Source organism: Daktulosphaira vitifoliae, unplaced genomic scaffold, assembly GCF_025091365.1.
Source record: "Daktulosphaira vitifoliae isolate Bord-2020 unplaced genomic scaffold, ASM2509136v1 Scaffold_1, whole genome shotgun sequence".
Lineage (NCBI taxonomy): Eukaryota > Metazoa > Arthropoda > Insecta > Hemiptera > Phylloxeridae > Daktulosphaira > Daktulosphaira vitifoliae.
In genome coordinates this window covers 10,291,307-10,313,211 of record NW_026099572.1, presented here as the reverse complement: position 1 = coordinate 10,313,211, position 21,905 = coordinate 10,291,307, and the positions used below count along the sequence as shown (strand labels likewise).

The 21,905-nt window shown below is 24.5% G+C and overlaps 2 protein-coding genes across 3 annotated transcripts in view; both read right to left on the bottom strand.

Moving 5' to 3' along the window:
• Positions 1-1,222: 1,222 nt before the first annotated feature.
• Positions 1,223-8,096, bottom strand: LOC126896575 (uncharacterized). Its single transcript, XM_050669488.1, has 5 exons — positions 8,030-8,096; positions 6,483-6,584; positions 6,216-6,421; positions 2,530-2,763; positions 1,223-1,697 (listed from the first exon to the last, which is right to left on the bottom strand). The coding sequence occupies exons 1-5, from the start codon at positions 8,094-8,096 to the stop codon at positions 1,578-1,580; spliced, it is 729 nt and encodes a 242-aa protein (XP_050525445.1). The 3' UTR covers positions 1,223-1,577.
• A 500-nt stretch (positions 8,097-8,596) lies between these two features.
• The window catches only part of LOC126896914 (uncharacterized), a 31,858-nt gene continuing 18,549 nt past the window's right edge, over positions 8,597-21,905 (bottom strand). For both annotated transcript variants that reach the window (XM_050670094.1, XM_050670096.1), the window contains exons 12-20: positions 20,969-21,104; positions 20,810-20,896; positions 20,573-20,700; positions 19,647-19,772; positions 19,364-19,568; positions 14,015-14,160; positions 13,732-13,947; positions 12,306-12,407; positions 8,597-10,351 (exon numbers count right to left, since the gene is read on the bottom strand). In XM_050670094.1, the coding sequence (XP_050526051.1) occupies positions 10,268-10,351; positions 12,306-12,407; positions 13,732-13,947; positions 14,015-14,160; positions 19,364-19,568; positions 19,647-19,772; positions 20,573-20,700; positions 20,810-20,896; positions 20,969-21,104 (1,230 nt within the window). In that variant the 3' untranslated portion in view covers positions 8,597-10,267. The remainder of the gene's footprint in view (positions 10,352-12,305; positions 12,408-13,731; positions 13,948-14,014; positions 14,161-19,363; positions 19,569-19,646; positions 19,773-20,572; positions 20,701-20,809; positions 20,897-20,968; positions 21,105-21,905) is intronic.

Below are 21,905 nucleotides of genomic sequence, written 5' to 3'. Positions count from 1 at the left end.
TGAGCCATCTGTTGTAGAGAGAGATTGCAGATTCGGGTTATTTTGATCAATTTTTTCTTTTTTAAATAAAATCAGTAAAAATAACTAAAAAGAAAGTGTTAAGAATAACAATTTAAGCCATAATTTTTTTATATCGAATATTTTGTTAAAATGTGAACAAAAACATTTAAAAAAGAGAAAGTATTTTTTCGATTATTTACGCAACAAGTTTCATTAATATACGTAATAATAATAAATATAATAATTATACAACGTGATCAAAATAACTATTAAAATAATTTTTTTTTATAGTTACATAATGAAATACTTTGATTACTAACAATAATATAAATTCAGTTATCATTAAATAATTACAAAAGTATAAACTAAAAATACACCTGAACAAAATTTTTAACATCTATTACTTAAAATCCAGTTTATAAATACATTTAGATGTACAACCATATTTAAATACTTAAGTGAATAAATCTATTAGTTCACTTAATACTTCAAATAAAAAACAAAATGTCATGTGTTCCATATTTTTCGAAGAAACTTTTACATCAATCTTCCATACATACATACATGTCAGTAAATGTTTTTACTTAATAGACATAAATATAATTTTTATAATTTAACATAAATCATAATAACTATTTTTTGATAAAATCAAATGAATTAAGAAAAACCTCTTTAAACTACATCATTCTCGATGATGAACCCATCAATCATTTTTTATACCACAAAACATTAATATCTAATAAATGTCAAAATAATATCTTATAAAGTTCAATCAAAAATACTCACATAATATCAAAAAAAATGTTGGTATGAAATTTATTTAAAAATCTTATAAAACTTAAAGAATTCTTTTGTAATCATTTTACATTGCAATTTTTTACATAGAACCCTTTTATTTATAAAATTACATTTCTTAAAATTGATATACTTTGTTATAGTTTCAGATGATACTGTTTTTTCACTGTAATAAAAAAAACAATTTATACGGAAATGTATCTATATTTTTTTAAGAAGCTCTAATTTTAATAGAGAATATTACACTTTTGATAAATTTAAATTAAAAAAAAAAAAACTGCAATAAGGTCAAATAATAATGTTTTTTTTTCTTAATTACAGCAAGTGAAAAACAATTAGTGTCACAATAAATATATAAACTGATTATTATTAACTTAACACTTTTTAAATAAAGGTTTTTTTTAAACTCTCAAGTAATTAACCCCGATTAATTTTACTTGGATAATTAATTTGATGATAGCCAATAATAATCAAATAACCAGAAAATATAAAAATCATTTTAAAAATTCTGAAATTAATTATAATTATATAGATCTACAAGAATGCATTATGTGATTGCAGAAATTTTAAAACTTTCACAGCAAATATATGACCTCTACAAGAAAATTATTTATTTTACCTCTTTTATTAAAAGTGTGATTTCTCGATGATAATCAACTAGTGGACTGTGGAATTTATAACCATAAATTAATTTATATAATTTGTTTTAATTTTTAAAAATTAACACTTAAGTTTAAATTAGTTAATTTATAGTAAAATTATAACTTATTGCTTAAAATTGATTATTTGATATTCCAACCACCGAAAATACGACTTTGCTGTGCGTCCCATTCAAAACTGACACGTCGATAATTCTTCAAAGGCAACATAGGTTCATGTACTGGTCGTGCCTTTAATTTTCCCTTGATAAAAATAAACAAGTCTTAATAATGTTTACTAATATTTACATGTTGATATAAATATTATTTATGATGTAATTATAAAACGCAAGAGATATCACCACTAGTTTAATAAAATGTAAAATATCCGATTTTAATATTTGTTGTTTCACCAAGACTAAAATATTCAAATTTGATCCTCATACTATACTGTTAAATTAACACTATTTGTTTTAATACAAAAAATGTTGGATTTCTATACATGTGACTTTTTTATTTTGTTCAGAATATATTTTATGCATAACAGTTTTATGTTATTCTTAGGCAATAATAATATAATAATAACATCATCATAATAATATTTATATTAGTATGCCAAATATGGTAAACACTTGTTTATTTTTAATCAATGGAAAATTCAAGACACGTTCAATTATTACTTAAAAATAACATAAAAGGAGTTATTCGTAAAATATATTTTTGAAAAAATAAAAAAAAAACTTGAGAAAAGAAATCCAACAAATCTTGTATTAAAACAAATAGTGTTAGTTTAACTGCACACCGTGTGAACTAAATTATTTCGGACTAAGTGATACAGAAATCAAAATCGGATATTTTACATATTATTCGACTAGAAGTGGTATAACTTACGCTCTATTTTTAATTTAAAGTTTTTCGGTATTTTTCTATTCTTCCTATAAATTTACATTTATAGTTAAGCTACATTCTATAAAAAATAAAAACTCAAAAGATATAGAGTCAAAAACCATTATTCGGCTATTCATTTTGCAATCCCAGTTATATTAGTATATTTTCTTTCTTTTTAACTTCAGTTGCCAATTAAAACTTAATATACCGGGTCTCCGTATGGACTCAAAGGGATATCCACTTCCGGGTTTCGACATTCGGGTACTCCCGAAGTAAGTTCATTCATTGTTTTTGTTGTACTGTACATAAATTTACAAACAATTTCCCTTCGGTCTTCTGGAACATCATCTAGGCTAATTTGAGGACATCTAAAAACCTTAGGTCTTGACTTTTGAACTACATTTTTCATACTTGCTTTTTCCTTTTCATACTTCAGAACTGCCTAAAAATATATGTAAATTAAATAATAATTCTGGCTAGAGTTCTTTAATTAAAAATTAAGAGCAATGTAATATTTTTATTTAAAAGCAAAGATAATGTTTAGAATATGATAACATCAAAATAGGTTTAAATGTAAATGATATTGACAATGAAATATTTTTTTATTCAAAGTATATTACATTGAATCGAAAAAGAATGATTCAAAAAGTGTAAATCATTATTTACACTGACAAACTTTAATTACACTAATATGTTTTTCATTCGGCTACCTATGTCGACTAAACATAATATATGTATTATTTTTATTTAGAAATATTTGTTCTGAAACTCATATGAAGATAAAGTATTTTTTCTGTAGTAATAAAAACAATGAGTAGGTATATGGGCTGTGTAAGTGTGTGTATTGACCAGGTATGATCGTTTGGGGATTTGGTCAATTGGTGATCAAGGAGTTATGTCGAGGATGTAGAGTTCGAAGGTTTAAAGATAAATAGACATAAAAATAAATAATTAAAGTTCCTCTTATAGAATTATTATAAATGACCCAACTGGTGAGTACCTGTAGTAATATAATGAGGAAACGAAGAGGTGGTGGCCATCTCACGAATACCCAATTGAAGTAATATATATATATATATATATATATACAATAAAAATCACATTAGGTTTTTAAACTCTTAGGCAACGAAGAGGTGGTGAACATCTTATGAATGCCATGTATAAGGTACGAACTAGTCAGTAATAATTATTTGAAGTTTAAAGATTAATATAAATATTTGATCCATTGCTTTATCGTTCTTTACTCAGATTATTAATTATAAATAATTGGGTCATAAAATAATAGATGTATTGACTTATTGATCTTAAATCTTACCAGATAACTTTTAAATGCCTTATAATAATTATTGTTAATAACAAAATAACACAGTTTTTTGTATTCCCGTACAATCATGATTGTCCTATTCTTGTAATGTTATTATTTATTGATAAGTAAGCATAAAATATAAAAAATATAAAAATTTATACACGTGAATAATATACAAATCATTTTGATGTTATATAACGTTATTATTGAGTCGCCTTCTCTCTCTTCAGCGATGGACTAACTCCTCCTTTGGGGAAAGCCGCTAAGGCCTTTAATGAGCTAATAAAGCGATTAAAAAAAATATAAATAACGTTAATATATTTCGTTTTTACATTTAAAATTAGGGTTGACGCATCGTGTTTTGTTTTTAAGATAAGAGTAAAAAGAGCTGACAAGTATAATTTATAAATTTCTTTTAGGAAAAGAGTAATTTTTAAAGATGACTAATAATTAACTTATGACTGAATCGTTTGTAATATTATATTATAATAATATTTCTCTAAATTATTTATTTAAAAACAATCATGTTATTCTAAGCATATGAATATAATTTTTAAATAGAAGTGTTAATTATCCTAAATAAAAAGATTAAATGAACGACCATTATTGTGAATATAAACAAAGTAGGCTACTGTTATGCCACATTATGATAATGATGAGTATATTACATTACACATTTTTAAAATTAAACTACTGATTAGGAATATTAAAATAACTTTAAGAGCTTTAATATGAAACTAAAAAACGTTATTTTACTACATTGATTTTTTAGTAAATCGTTAATATTAAAACATTCTTATACAGATTCAATTCTTTCATATTACATAAATTTTTTATAAAAGCTGTGAACAGCTGGTACTTTAAAGATTTACTGTATAATATTGTCTCATTCTGCAACATTAAAAAAACTTCGAATAATTTAGCATTTTCCTTTTTTTTTAAGCCTTGAACGTTTTTATGCACTTTGAGTAATATTGAAATTAGACAATAACAAATTGAAAAATTATGAAAATTTCATCATCATTAATGTTTTAGAATATTTTTTGATTTTCTATTTTAAAAAGGTATTAAAAAGGTTCAACTTCAACAACTAGACAAAACTTTTCTAGAAATAAAAGTGAAGTTAATTTAGTTTATGTGTAGTAAATATTTTTATTAAATCCATAAGTCAAAAAATTAAAATTCATTATAAACTTCGGTTCTTCCTACTTAGGTCGAAAATACATTTTGTTTAACATTTTTCTCTTAATTAATTAAAAAAAAATTAACTAATGAATAATAGAATCGTCTTCATCTTTAAAATTAAAATAACATTATTAAATTAAATTGCGATCATTGAAAGTTAAAGTAATTATTGAATTACGGAAGGGAGTTTAAGTAACTATAAATTAGTAAAATGGTAAAATTTGATTTATATTATGGCGTATAACTATATTAATGAAATTTCTGTCAAATTTATTATTGTCTGGATACGATATTGAATTTTTATATAAAAATAAATAATTTCATAGTTAATATCAACCACAGAATAAAAAAACTATCTAGTAAAAATTTATTTAAGTAAACAATACTGATCAAATACTATCAAATTCATATTAATCTAATGAAATCTTTTTTGACGTAAATTTTTATCAGAGCTCGCACAATAAAAGTATGTCAAAAGAATTTTCATTTTTATAAAAAGTATACCATTCTAAAAAATAAAATAATTTAGATTGAATTTTTTTAAGTTTAAATACAAATTAACAATAATAGAGATTAATCCATTGTTGTTGTTAATCAATTCAATTGCTTTTAAATGAGAAAAAATATGTCTAAAAAATCACAATTCAAGCTCATCTTATTTGCTACTAGTCCAGAGGTGTTGTGGAGCGTATACGCGGGTATACGGCGTATACCCACTTCTTTGTTTTTCTGTTATTGCGTATACTTATAAAATCATGAGTGATACGCGGGTATACGGCGTATATCCACTATTAGTTTTTTTATTAGTGCATATACGTATTTATAAAATAGTTAAAGAGTATAGACTAAAGAATAAAATAAAAAGTAATACGTGGGTATCGAATATAGGTACGTTTGTCATAAAACACAAATTTTGAATAACTATTATCAGTTTGTTTAATCTCTACAGTCATACCACATATAAACATATACCTGAAGTTATAAACATACAAATATGGCTCGAGACTATTATCATTTTAAAAATAGAATATAAATGTAAAACAAAAATAAATAAATAGGATAATGTTTATCATTTCACGACAATTTTATTGATAAAATTTAAAACATCGATCAGAAATTAACGATATAGCACATACTAAGTTGAAACTGAAATTTATTGGGTTAACCTATAGCTGTTGAAATTGGTAATTATATTATAANTTCTACATAATGTGTTGTTTCTCTTCTGAATACCATGGAGCCATGAAATTTTTATTGAAGATAATATTCATAGAACGTTATTTTTTAATAACCACTAGTGAAATGTACAAGTTTATTAAATAATTAAACATTTTTTATGGCGATATTTAACTCCATACGTGTAGTTATTTGTTACATTTTTTATGTATTCAAATTGTACTAACCTGTGTAGGATAATGTCCGATTGGCTGCTGGGAACCAATTATTGGTTTTGGTCGAGCATTATAATTAAAATACAATTTTTCTGAGTTCGGAATTATTTTTAAAGTCGCAATATTACGGAAAACATCTTGTCTTTTTCGTGCAATATTTAAACTATTCCGTTGACTTTTGTATTCATATTTATCCCAATTGAATATCTGCTGTCTTTCTGCAAATAAAGGCCATGTATAGTCCGACCGATAAGTCATTTCAAAGCATAAATACGATACCTTTGTACTTAAGAAATATGATTGAAAACCTAATAATGGCTGTTTCTCTGACAACTGTCAGTAATCTAAATAAATACAAAGTCAACAAATTTATATGTTGTGCTTACTGTCTAATTAAAACATAAAATCATTAATAAAAAAAAAACAATACGCACATCAAGTTTTTTCATTTTAAAATTAAAATAAAACTATTTTCTTAACAAACTTTATTCAATTACATTTTTCTGCTTATTATTATATTTATAAATATCATTTTAAAAAATGTAATATCAAAATCAATTGTACACACGTCAAGTTAGCTCACCTACTTAATTTAAATGTCAGTTAACGATTTTCAAAGGAAATTTTAAAATTGATATTTTTTTTGTAATATTATAAAAATGATAAAGAAAACAAAATTAGGTTTACTTTTCACTCTTTAACCCCATAAACACTTCCAGAAAAATAAAATTAACGTACAAAAAAGAATAGGATAAAAAACACTTTTAAAGTTTTACTTTTTGATTAAGAATACAATATAACATATTTAACGATTTTCAAATGTTATTATTAAAGAGTTTGATAATAAAAAAATAGTATTGTAATGAATCATGATTATAAAAGATATATTTTTTGACAGCCAAGACGGCAATGTTGTCACTAATTATTTGTTTGGCCTTTATTGTAGAATATTTTGTAACAAATTTGACTTATTTCTTCTTGTTATATTGTTTATTTTTAAACATAAATTATAATTATTTCAAACAGAAATATAAATAAACTTACTAGTCTATTAAAATTGCCGCTTGTATTATGTATAAAAGTTTTTAAAATTTACATAACTCTGGAACTAAGTAAGACGAGGGATTAAAAACAAATGTTAGACAATGCCTAAAATTTGTTAGAATCGTTAAAAAGTGATTTAGTATGTCATATAAAATCACTTATTAGTACATTAAACGATTGATTTTCCTGATTGAATTTGTGAGGATTACCGTATAATCTGATTCACTAATAAAAATCTACAAACCATGAAAAGATGAATAGTTTATTTTTGTTATGTAATAACCATAACAGTCGTACTGGTTGGGTTGGGCCAATGTCAGCGTACATTGCAGGCCAGCACGACNTTTGTGAGGATTACCGTATAATCTGATTCACTAATAAAAATCTACAAACCATGAAAAGATGAATAGTTTATTTTTGTTATGTATTAACCATAACAGTCGTACTGGTTGGGTTGGGCCAATGTCAGCGTACATTGCAGGCCAGCACGACTTATACAGGGTGTTCAGTAAGTCAGGAAACGGGTATCTATTGTTCTCATTGTTACAAACAATGAGAACAATAGAAACCCGTTTCCTGACTTACTGAACACTCTGTATATACAAATTTAGAACAGTTGTTTTTTGACATTATAAACTTAAATACCTAGACTACTGATTTTATGTTAAAACTAAATTATAATTATTAACGAACATTTTGAACTTATAAATGAATGTAAATCAATAAAAAAACAACTAATTAAGTTTATACATGAATGTCAAATTATATTGACCAAAAATAACCATTTATTATCTCTATTTCCACTTCCTCGACTATCTCAACCACAGGTAAGACTACCCAAGAAGTCATACCACTACGGAATCAACCAAGAGGTTATAGCAATTATTATAAATAAGTAATTAAAAACAGAATATTATTGTTAGATTCATATTAAGAAATATGTAATTTTAAATTCTACATTTAAAAATAACTGAAATTATTTTAATTAAACAAATAACAATTAATACTTAAAAGTTTAAATAGTTTCTTTTCAATAAATGTCCATTATTTTCTTTAATTAAACCATTACATCATCATTTTTTAAGATTTAGTTTTAAAATCACTCATTCATTTATTAAATTCATGTAAATGTTTTTATTTTTAACATACCACCTATATGTTTACAATTATTCAACTATCAATCTTTCTAGCAGTTTTCATTTTCATAGAGTATACAGAGTGGAACAGATCTAACTGATAACTCAAATAACTTATGATTTGCATACCATTTTACACTTTTTTTTTAAACAACTTTTTCATTATATATATATATATATATTTTAAATATGTTTTTTGTTATTCTTCACAAATACAAGAAAAATTTTTTTATTAACATTTTAATAATTTTTAAAGAAAAATGTTGAAAATTCTTATTTTAACTCAGTCGTTACGTTTCGATAGCATTTTGAATTTCGTTAAATTTTGATTTTTTTTTTACGATTTTTTTACAGTACCAAATGTTAGGTCATATTTTGTAGAGGACAGAAGAAAACACTATATTATTACGTAATATACTGGCGACATTACGCGAATTTTTTTCCATGAAAATATCAACACTTGAATAAGCACCTGTAATTGACATGAAAAGCATGTAGTACTGAAATTAAGTTTATTAAAAAAAAAAATGTAAAAACGTTATCTAAAACATGATATGTATAATTAAATATGTTTGATACAATTTTTCTTCTTCTCTACAGATGTTTGCGGTTGTGATCTAAGCAGGTTGGTGCGACGGGAGTCGGATAGTTTACCACGTCATGAGCGCTACCTGCCCTAACCGGTTTTACTGTTGGGGTAGTGTGTGTGTGTGTGGTCTCCTATTTGAGTTAAGATAACTCTATAAAAGTTATGGAGCATAAGTTATGCTCCAGATGTGCGTAACTGCAGTCAAATTACGGACACTGTTTCTGTGTTATGTGGCGTCTTGCCAAGCGTGTCACAGTTGATAAAGATGTCTCTGTTAGTTTTACTTACATGCTTAGCATTTGTTTATATAGTGTATCTTAAAACGTTATTTTGTGCAACTTATATTTGTCTAAAAAGTCTTTGTCCTTATTATTTAAAATGATATCGGAACACAGTTGATTTGGCTGAAGTGTGTAATTCATTCTGTGTAATTGTACAGAAAGTGTCTTTAATATTTGGTCAAGTTGATGTTTGACGGGTTGCAACCTGCCATTAGTACAATGTCCATAGAACCACCGTGATATTATAATTGTAAATATTGTATTCATTAGGATTATGATCATTAATCGATTCTTACGATACAGTTAAAACATACTAACATTATTTATAAGTAGATTATGTGTTATTTATATTAGAAAAATATAAATATGACCCAAAATAGTCATACAGTCCATAAAATTATATTTGAATTTTCGTTATTAGTTTTAAAATTTAACTTATTAACTTTACTTATTTTACATAAAGGAACCAGCAAAGACGATTTAACTCGGAATGTTAAAGAGTGGTCGACTAGTAGTCGCATTACACAACAGAATATTACCTAAAATTTGATACCTTAGAAAAATAGTAAAAAAATTCAAAATTCAACAAACTTCAAAATACTGTAGAAACGTAACAACTAAATTAAAATAATAGTTTTTGGTATCAACATTTTTCTTTAAAACTTATCTATAAAATGGATATCTTCAAATCTTGAAAAAAATTACATCAAAAAAATTATTTTTTGTTATTGTGAAAAATAACACAAAACATATTTTAAATATAGTCCTATAATGTAAAAATTTATTTTAAAAAAAGGTATAAAATATTATGTAGATCATAAGTTAGACGAGTTGTCAGTTAGATCTTTTCCACTTTGTATTTCATATCTTCAACACACAAAGTATAATATTTCAAAAATAAATAAAATAATTTATACATTATTATGATTAGTTTCATTTTAATAAAAAAAGTCTAGATTTAAAATATGAAATGCTTAAAACGTGGTTCAACAATCAACGATGTTTTGTAAATGTTCATACACGTAGTTCATCTTCTTCCTTCTGTAATATCTTGATTTCAAATTTGTTTATAAAATAATAACTGGGTTGTCTGCCTTTCTAAAAATTGAATGAAATATTACTTACAATGTTACACAGCCTATAATCTTAATATCTTAAAGTAATGCTAAGAAATATATATATATATAATAAGGAAAAACTTTAAAAATAATATATATTCTAATAATAGAATTTATTGTTTATAATCACTATGAGTGTCTTAATATATTAGTATATCAATATATAAATGAATTTTTTCTTATCATTTGTTTATAAAAAGATCGGTTTATATCATTATAGAAGGATATTTCATTTTTTTTACTTTGGCAAACATGCTATAGAAAATTTTTTTGCAAAAAATCATAGTGATAATAAAAGAAAAAGGTTTAGAACTGTATAGTCTTTTATCTTAAAAGCTGGAAGTAAAACATTTTATTTAATATTGTAATATTTGTAATTTCCTAATCTACTGTTATTCAACCAGGAAGTAAATATTTCTACTTTAATTACTTTTTTATATCTTAGTCGATTTAATTTATAACTCTGTTGCATCGTTAATAATTTTATTAAAATAAAACTACCGTGTCTAAACCGACTCAAAGAAAATCTTTTTCTCCCTTAACATTACCAATTCATGCCAAATCAACCAGAAGTGGTTGCACGACCACCTCATTTTTTTATTAAACTTTCAGGGTTTATTCTTTATCCTATAGTTAGTTTAAAACAATTTTTTTTATGACCTTCCCACTTTTATGCCTATTTCAATGTAAAATATGTTAAAAAAGCAAGAACATTAAAATTTTAGACTTAACCTTATTATAACTTAATAAAGTTTACATAAAAAAAAAATTACGCGAAATTCTAAGTGTTCATGACTTTTTAAGAATGGCGCTTTTTATGTGAAAATTGGCGTTTGAGTATATTTAAGAAAAAATGAGGTGGTCGTGCAACCACTTCTGGATGATATGGCATGGATTGATCCCAAGGGGATATGTAATAAGATTAAGGGTATTCAACTATTACCAACAAAAATTACTCGTTACGATATTACCAATCGTATAGAGTCGTATAGAGACCTAACCGTGTTTAAAAGATAAACTTCATATACCTTAACATATAATAACAGAGAGAGGAAATAGTTCAATAATGATGCAAACGTAGTAATTAAAACAAGGTGAATCATGAAAAACAATATTTACTATAGTAAATACTTATTGTCAAAAATGTATAGCTCAAAAAGGAAATTACCCGCGGTGATCCAGAGGTACTCTCCCCGACAATTCAATCCATTCCGTCTAATATCCTAAAACATTTTCTTTTTTCTTTTTAATCTAACACCAATGTTAATAATACAAAAATGTTTATAAATATTTACTCCTGGTCTAATTATAGTAAAACAGGAAATTACAATTAAACCAAATATTAAAATATTTAACTTCCAGCTTTAAATATTATAGATTATATTACAGAGTCATATTTCTTAGATATCAGCTCTATGAAATATTGATAGCGTAAGTCCAAGGGGACAATCGCTTCTCTCCTTAAATACATCTCTGGAATACGCAATAGCTAATAATATTCTAGTTATAATCGTATGTTAATATTATAGAAAAATTCAGGTTTTTATTCTAAGGACCATATAATAAAATCAATTTTGATAAGAAAAATTCTTATTTCTCATTAGTTCTCAAATTCTCATTAGTCTTACAACCTAACATTTTCATTGAAAAAAAAAATAAAAATCGGAGGACCCTTAGTAGTTTTCACTGAAAGTTTTTTTTTCATTGTTCTATTATATAATAAGGTTATACCTAGGCGGGAGGAAAGTCTAAGACGGGTAATAAGTAGTGATAATAATAGCAACACTCTCGTGTTACCTTTCACCATCACTATAAAATGTTATAAACTTTCGAAATACTGGTCGAAGTATTTAAGATAGACACTATATTTAATTTTTTTTTTTTAGTACAGTAAATTAATTAATTTACAAAATAAAAATTATTAATATTATTACCAAGTCTTTAGCTGTTCTATTAGCTCCAAACCTTATTAAAATATTACTCATCGTTTCCACTTTATCAATAGCCATAGCGTAGTGAAGAGCTGTACGCTCCATCTAAAAAAACAATAAGTTAAGCGTGTTACTCGAATAAATACTAATTCTTTTTTTGAAAAAAAGTTTAATCTATCTGTCATCGTATTTAATTACGTTTTAAAAAGACGGACTATATAACTATTCCTCGAGAAAATTATTGCTACTTTTAAAATATAATAAAGTAAAATACAAACAATTTAAATTAATTACAATTATCGAAAGATTTTTATTTTAAAAATGACTTAGTATTTAACTTTTGCGTGGTGAAATCACCCTCCCTACATCACAAAATTTAATCTTTTCAATCTTTTTTTACAATTAAAACAAACATTTTAATCGGTAAAGATAAATTGTTAACTCTTCACTATATTTTAGATTTAGTACGGCCTTGTGTCTGGCATTATTAATCCATTATATTTAAAGGGAAAATATTTAGTTAACCTTTCATCTTCTCCATTTTTTTCTACTTATTGGTCCAAATATTGAACAAATTAGTAGATGTTAACATTTTGGAATTACAAGATAACTGATTCCTCACGCAATATCTTTAAAAAAAAGTATAAGATATAAAAAAAAAATTTTTTGCAATTAATAATATCCTATCTTCTATAATTTTCAAATAATTATGGTCTTATGCTCTATATCTCACCTTTAAAATAGTATAAACTTGATTTTTTTTTTAATGGAAACGCATTTAACTAAGAAATTTCTGATCAAAGTTATTAAAGATTATTTTCAAAAATTGTCACTTTCATAGTTAGATAAATTTCTTTTTAAGCTAGTTAAATATATATGTTTCTATTAAAAAAAAAAATTAATACTATATTAATGGGAAGAGAAAAATGAAAGGACCAATTTTTTTTTTATTTAAAAACAAAAGAAAATACGATCGTAATAATTGTATAATTATTAATTTCAGAAAAGAAGAAATTATAATTTATTTCATAGTTTTAATAATATTGAGTGAGACATAATAAATCAATTACATTGTACATCTATAACACTTATCCTGAAAACTTCATCAAAATAAAAATATTTTTGAGTTTCATAAAATTTCTTAAAATCTTGTAAAATTATTTTATAGATTTTTCGAAAAAAAAGAAATATTTTTACTTAAGTAAAACTAGTTTTTTTGAAAAAAAACCTTATCGCCCACCACTTACTAACTTAAAAAAACTAGGTTTCTAATAACCATGATTAATTATTATCTTGAACATAGAGAAATCGAAGTTATATAAATTGTTCAGTAGGTAAGGAAACAGGTCATTTGTTGCAAATAATGAAAACAGTAGAAACCCGTTTTCTTACATACTGAACACCTATATAATTTTAAATAATCACTCACATTATCAGGAACATTTAATACAGTTGGAAAATTTTCTCCTAATAGTCTTACAATTTCTTCATTCTGACTTAGAACTGCTAAATGCATACTACAACGTCCATATTGATTTTTCGCAACTGACAACATGACACATTGTTCATCCTGAGTTTTTAACATTTCATCTACTTGACTTTGAGATCCTAAACGAATTGCTCTATGGAGTCTTTCCCTTCGATCCTAACCGACAAATATTTTAAGTATTAATAAATATAAAAAAAGAAGTACTTAAGACATTTTTTTTTACTTCAAATGTTGGTATGTACTGTAGAATAATTAGCATACTTGAGTGTCCTCGATCTGTCGCAAGAGACATAATATCCTTATCAGTTTCTAAATCTAATATGTGGCCGTAACCTTCAAGTAATAAGCCAATAATTTTATTATGTTCCCCTACGAATATTTTGGAATTTTAATTATTAATAAACATAATCAGTAAATAATATATCACCACAGAATATACAGAATGGACACTGATGAAAATTTAGATAGCCAATAATAGGGAGATGATTAAATCTTTCAGCTGTTTTTATCTAGGTAAATCTATCCAAATCGCTAAATTTAAACTGTGTTAACCTTTTCCCAAATTAAATAGTCATTATAAAATACTTTTTTCACAATTTTAAAACTTATTTAATATGTAATAGGTATATTGAAGTACTAAGCATATTATACAATAAATGGAAATAATATTTGGAATAGATTAACGTTTTTATAAAATAAAATAACTTTATTTGTTTTTACTACAGTAAAATTGATAACATTTCATCTACAACAAAACTACCAATTTAGATTTCTTCTCTTATGGAAATGAATTTTTTTTGTTTCATTCGGTGTATAATATTACTGACATTTTACTGCTAAACTGGTTTATCTAAATATAAAATTTAATAATATCATTGTTTGTATAATATTTGCAGTAATTTTGTTAACTATATTCACAAGAGAAGAAGTTTAATCATTCATTTTTAAAAATAAATATTCAATATTTATAAATTTTCATTATATTTTCTTTAGGTTACTTTTTATTATTTCGTATTTGACGTAGAAATATTAGAATTTTTTATTTATCTTTTTTTAATAAATTATAACAGTTTTAATATATTATTGAATACATTGTATTATTTAATATAATATTATATAAATTATAATAAAAAAAAATAAAGCAATATTAGGATTTTTCCAAGATTCATATATTTTTCCTTTTAATGCCAATTACATTTACTACAAATGATTTAGCGAACTATATATAAGTATTTTTGAAATCTCCATAGCAATTTCTTTATACAAAAATAACAAATATTACTCAAACTTAAATTGGACAAAAAATATAGCAATAAGTTAAATTTTACTTTTTTGAAAAAGACTAAAATTCAACTTTAAACGTCCATAGCAGTGACCAAACAGTCGCAAATTTTGAACAGATAATTGGGTTTAAAGTAAAAATATATTTTGAATTTGAAAAGAAAACATATATCAGGGTGGTTATTATTTTTCGATTTTTGAAATTCCTCGGTCCCAACTCCCAAATTTGTATAAGTAGTTGTAAAAAGAAACCAAAAAAATTTTACGTCAATCAGACAAGTTTAACCAATGCTTAATTGGGTTAAAAATTGGGCAATAAGGGTAGTTTTTTTGCATTTAACTCATTAATGAACTATCATAAAAAAAAATCATAAAACATAAGTTATTGACCATGATTTTTACAAAAAATTTTTAATTTACAAATTTTGTTTAAATCTATTATTTTTCTAGCAAAACTCCAAAATACACTGTTTTTATCGAAATGACAAAATTGACATATTTATGGATATTACATTATATCCAACGAGTGCTTATAAATATGAATATATCAATCATACAAAAATCGTTAATTATTAAATTTGAAAAAACAATAAACACAGAAGATATTGTGAGGAACTTAGTAACCCTTCTCCATTATAAATAAACAAAAATACACAGCTGAATAAAAATTTTACTGGCATATAAAAACTAAATAATATTTATAATGAATTTTTTTTTTTAGTCTTAAAATTATCTATAATTTAGATACTTCTGAACTATCTTTTGAAACTAAAGCATTAACCATGATCTTTTTTACTTAAAGTGTCACATTATCTTAAAAAAATGCAAAATCTATTGCTTTTTCAAATAAATACCATATGTGGTTGCAAAAATTTTTTTAAACTACTTTTGAAACGTCATCATAACCATAAAAATACACATCTTTAATAAAATTGAAAACTAGGTGTGGTACTAAAAAAGCAACATGAGTTTCGAAACATATTTTACGTAAAAATAATTTTAAAAAACCCAGCACAGTGGGGTCGTGGCATAGTTGGGTCCAGTATAGATGATATCTCACAATGATTAAAATCACTATCATAAAAAACACTTCGATGCAAATCTGTAGATAGTGTTTAATTAAAAAAAAAAAATTGTCAAAAAAGTAGGTCAAATAAGAGCTGAAAAAATAAATTATAGCTACAAAAAAAAAACCACATAGTAAAATAATATTAATATGAATTTCTTCTCACGAGAGGAGACTACAGTAATGGAATCCTTGATATTTATTGAAGTTATTGAATCTAAATGAGATAAAAATCAAATGAGTTAAACATTTTTTTTTAACTCAAAAATAATTTTAAAAAAATTCAGTGCCACAGTCTTGAAAGACCCAAGTGTTACCTTCTCAAAAACCGCACGTCTCATTCGTCACTTAATAAAAATGGAAATTTAGCTAGTTCAAGTTTTAAAGTTATTTTTCCCGAAAGAAACAAAATAATTATATATGTTTAACTTTTTATACTATGTCAATTAGATTGATATAATATTTATGAAAATCAGTGTAATCCCCTTATAATAAAATAAAATACAAAACCAAGAATTTTAACACAATAATAGCATATTTTTAAATACGGTAGCTATTTTCACCATGAAGACAAAATAAAGTCCGAAATTTTTTTTTCCATAATAAAGTATATTACATTAGCTTTAATTTAAGATATATATAAAAGTGTCAGTATTTCCAAAACACTTTCAAAATTTAAGTTGAAAAAGTTGTCATTTTGAATCCCCCCTGTGGGCTGGTAAAGGATTAAATTTATAAAAATAATATACTAAATTTTTCAATTTTTGAGGGTAATGTCTTCGACTAGATACGATGTATCGTTGAAAGAAATCGGTTCGGTGAGAGCTGAGAAAAAGTGGCAACAGACACGAAAAAAAAACACATCATAGTAAAATTAATACCTTCTTAGCTTCGCATCGAAGCTACATATATTCCTCAATTTTTTTCTCATTTTTATTTTAAATGAAAATGATTACGAAATAAATACATTAATGAATAAAACGCTTTAGCTATTCACGTAGCGTGATAGATTGCACTTGGAGTTTTAATAGGGATTTTACCAAATGAACATCCTTCAAAAAATATTAATGTCAACTCAAAAATTTTTTGTAATCATATCTATTATTATTATTATTTTTAGTTATTAAATACAAAATTGCTTTATTTTAAAATATTATAATTTCTCGCTCTGGAAGACGAGCAATTTCACGAATGTTATATTTGACTACACATAAATTGTAAAAAACTAACAAATCCTGATTAATAGATAGCAATTTACTACCAGTAATCTAACTACATTCATTGATCAATAAATAAACATTATTCCAAATTCTTGAACTTGATATTTTATAAATTTACTAAAATATTATTAGAGAAGAAAAAATACACAACGAATTATGAGTGATAACTGATTTCTAGTTTTTTACTCTCATTAAAATTGAAAGGGATATATAAAAAAAATAATATTTCTATTTGGAGGATTACAACATTTATCTGATAGGGGTCTTTAAAATACGCATAAAAGAGGATGTGGGAGATCGTGTCAAGTGGTAGTTTAGGATAAGGCTGGCCGACCCCAAGTAGTTGTGATTAAGGCGAAGAAGATGAAGACTGTTAATTTTTGTGTGGTTTGTTTTTAAATTATGAACAATTTAAAATGTTTATCTCCAAACTTTATTTTAATTATTGAATCAAATTTAATGCAAAAGAAAATAAAAGATGGGGGTTATAGATATAGCAAGGAAATTATACTTGAACGATTAACCATCAAGTATTAATGATGTTTACTCAAATATATCTTTTTTTTTTTAACTAAAAAAAATTAATAATTACAAATTTGAAAAATCACTGGAAAATATTTTTAAAAATTTGTCGTGGAGATAATAATACTTTATATTGAAGTGTAATTATTATAAACATATTAAGCATTCGGTATCAGATTATATAAAATTAAATTATTTAATCTGCAATAGAGTTAAAAAGACTAATGTAGGTAGATAAAAGATAGGTCAATAAATAAAAAAATGCAACAAAAAGTTTTATGTTATCTGTGCTTATATTGACGTTAATTCGACACATTTTATATAGATTTTTTGAATACCATACAAAAATCCATATGTTAATTCAATATAGAACACTACTATAACCATAATAAATTTATCTATTATATTTTAAACAACAAAAGTTTCAGTACTACCAATTAATAATGAGCAATGAAGCCAAGGTCAAAAGTCATATTTTCTAATGCAAACTTTTGTTCAAAAAGTAATATTGAGTTATTTTGCAATAATTTTTTCTATATTTTGCAAAATTAAAGCGCCAAATTACAAAAACTTCGATATTGGGATTATAAATCATTTTATTTTTTAAACAGGACATCAATTTTTTAGTTTTTTATCAATAATTATTACAAAATATTTTATAGTTTTTTTTATTATGCATTAGAATATTGAATATATAATATATAATATACATCTATTGAATATATTATTGATCAATTTATTTTTTATTAGTAGTGTATTATACGTAAGTTTCTGAATTTTTCTAATATTTTGAAAATAAAATGATAAAAAGTAATAAATTTCATTGGTAAATTCGAAGACAACAAATGAGAAAATTCATAACAAAAATTATAGGTAATTTAATTTTGTTTAATTTTATATGAAAAAAATAAAAATCAAATAAATTGTCACATTAGCATCTTCTTTTATGCTAATTAAAATGTATTACGGATTTTATATATGAAAATACAACGTATATAAATATAAATGGTGAGAACATAGTAATAAATATTCTTTCAATACGAAAATTAAAATACGAGTTGATGGAAGAATTTACATAAAAAAATCATTTGTTATAAGTCATAAAATTTTTTTTTGTTTGTAATCTATAATTAATCATAATTAATGTTTAGCAAATTCTTAACAACCATTTATATGATACATAAATGTTTTTAGGCAGAGTACAGGCCTCCTGAATCTTTTGTAAATCCGATTTTAAATCACTAGGTGAAAAGGAAGTTGTCTTCAAAAAATATTGGTAATTGGGTGAAATGAAAGTAATAGTCAGATTTAAGTGGTCATTTTTCATAACAATCATTTAAAAATGGGTCAATGCTTTTTTCATACAAAGCAGTGTTATTAGTATTTATCTGGGTGTATCGAATTGAATTAGAAGAAAATTTTATTTTAGAAATTTCCATAATATTAAAGTCAACAATAATGAGCTAAATTACTTAATGTTCACCTCTTGCTATTATATGAACCACGTATTTATCAATTATTTGAACGTTTTCTCTGAGATTGGAGTTGATTGCAATATCCCTAGGAGTCCTATATAACTCATCTCGTACGCCAATATTTGTATCAAGATCCTGCAACAACTGAAAAAATGCATTTCGATTATGTACTCTTGAAGCTGCATAATGTAACATGTTCATCCCAAATTCATCCTAATCAAAATACAGTATAAACGTATTTATTTTAGAAGCTAAATTTTTAGTCCAATAATCAATTTTAATACAACTTACTCGACTAATAGATTTGAATGAAATGTAATATTTGTTGAAATACTCCCATGGCTTGGTGTCTTGTTTACTTTCGTTTTTACTATCCACAAGATTTTTTGATAATAGTTGTGTTTCTTTTCTAACAACCTACATAAAATGTGGTAGTTATGATTGATATTATAATGCACAAATAGTTGCGAAAACCTTTTTTCACTATCGAAAACAACATCAGACTTTTCTGTATTTCTTCCATTATTTCAATATTATACCAACCTTCTTATAATACTTTATTACTATTTATTGTAATAAAATATAATTAAATTTTAAGTTGCAAAACAATTTTCTTAGTAAAAATTGAATAACTGTTTTAAATAAATAATTTATTTATGAATATTATCCGTTTGCAGTGGCGCGAAAGGAAAATAATTGTGAGAAAAGTCTTATTACCTTATTATATTTTGCTCACCAAACATTTTTTACTCTGAATTGCTATTTAAAAAAAATAAAATGAACAAAAAAAAGGATTATTTGGTTAAAAGTTCAAAGATTACATATCATTTTGGGAGAAAAGGAGTACAACCCTTTAGTGGCGCCACTGTTCGATTATAATCATATATATATACTTTATCTAAAATAGGAAGTATTAAAGAAAAAGGAAATAATTGGTACATTGGATAATTACATTCTAATAATAATTATTAAAACTAATTCATCTATGAATTCGCTATTACTTCAATTTATTAAAAACTATATGCAAACACTTTTAAATATTTTATATAAGTTGGAATACTAATACCTAAGAAAAAAATACATACATCGACGATTATTTTATCAATACAACGCAGCAACTATGATAATATTTACAATAGATAACTTATTTTTATTTTAATCACTCTACTTCATTCAGTGTCTGCTTTGTAATTGTGTTTAACTTGAGTCACACTTACTCCACTATCTTTGTCTAACTGTTGATCATCAGAATAATTTGACAAATAATCCGCTAAATGAAGAGTTGGGTTAGACGGCCGACGTTTAACCAGTTCCTTTAAACCAGAAGACAGTGGTTTACCGATAGCTAAATATTTAGCAATAACATTCTTAGTTCTTAGTTTTTTAGTTAATATAAAATGTAACGACACAATACACACATTCAAAAAATAACTATAATGTTGTATTTCTCTCACCATTTGTTAAATACTTTCTGTCTTCATTTGAATACCGATTGGCACTCATAACTGACGAGAGTATTTTACCTGAATTATTTGGCAATCCTATAAAATATATTTTATTATAAAAATTAATGTCTGAGAACAATGAACTTATACTCTATTATAACTACTAACTATCCATATCAAAATTACAATTATCGTCTTTGATATTAACAGCAACAAATCCCAAATCCTTACGAATTTTCTCTGGTTCAAATACATCGACGCCGTCTCCAAGACTTTGTAATGCATGATGTCCAGTTAGATAGGACTGTAAATATTTGATTATGATTGCTATGGATACATTATAACAACATGAGGTTAACGTTTTTATATCGTTAGCCATATATATTTTAAGTTTTTTTACTTCAATTTTGAAGTAAGTATTAATGAATTTTGTAAATTGATTAAATAAAAGATTACGTCAGAATTCATAATAATGAATAATGGAAAACAATCGAATTAAATATAAGGGTTAATCAGTACAGACAGTCTAAACCATTAAAATAATTTAGCATGTTTCTTGTAAATTTCTGGCACGCACAGTAAAATAATACCAATAAAATAAACTAAATATATTTTAAATGTGCATTAAAATATAAAAATTTTTTTTGCAATAACACAATGTAAATTTATAAAATATGTCCATATTGATTAACATTACTTTTCTGCGATTTTAAAATAAATTTGTAAAGATACTCTTAAAATTCGATGTGAATTGTAAACACTTTTCATTATTTAAATTTAAACTTTTTACTATTATGCAATGTCATATTTTAAAAATCGTTACGTAGATATACGTTCCACTTTTTGTAGACGTTTCATTTTCATAAATATAATATATGTCTATTTAAGCACACAAATATAAAATCTAATTTAAACTAAATAATTGTTATTGAAAAGGAGTTAATTTAAAATTTTATAATGAAAATTTGTATGAACATATATGTAAAAACTTCTATCAATATTATCAATTATAGATATTGGCTGACAAACTTCTCTGGGTCATCTTTATAAGATCATAAAATTTATATGATTGCTCCTGGAGTAATAATAACGAGATAACTAAATT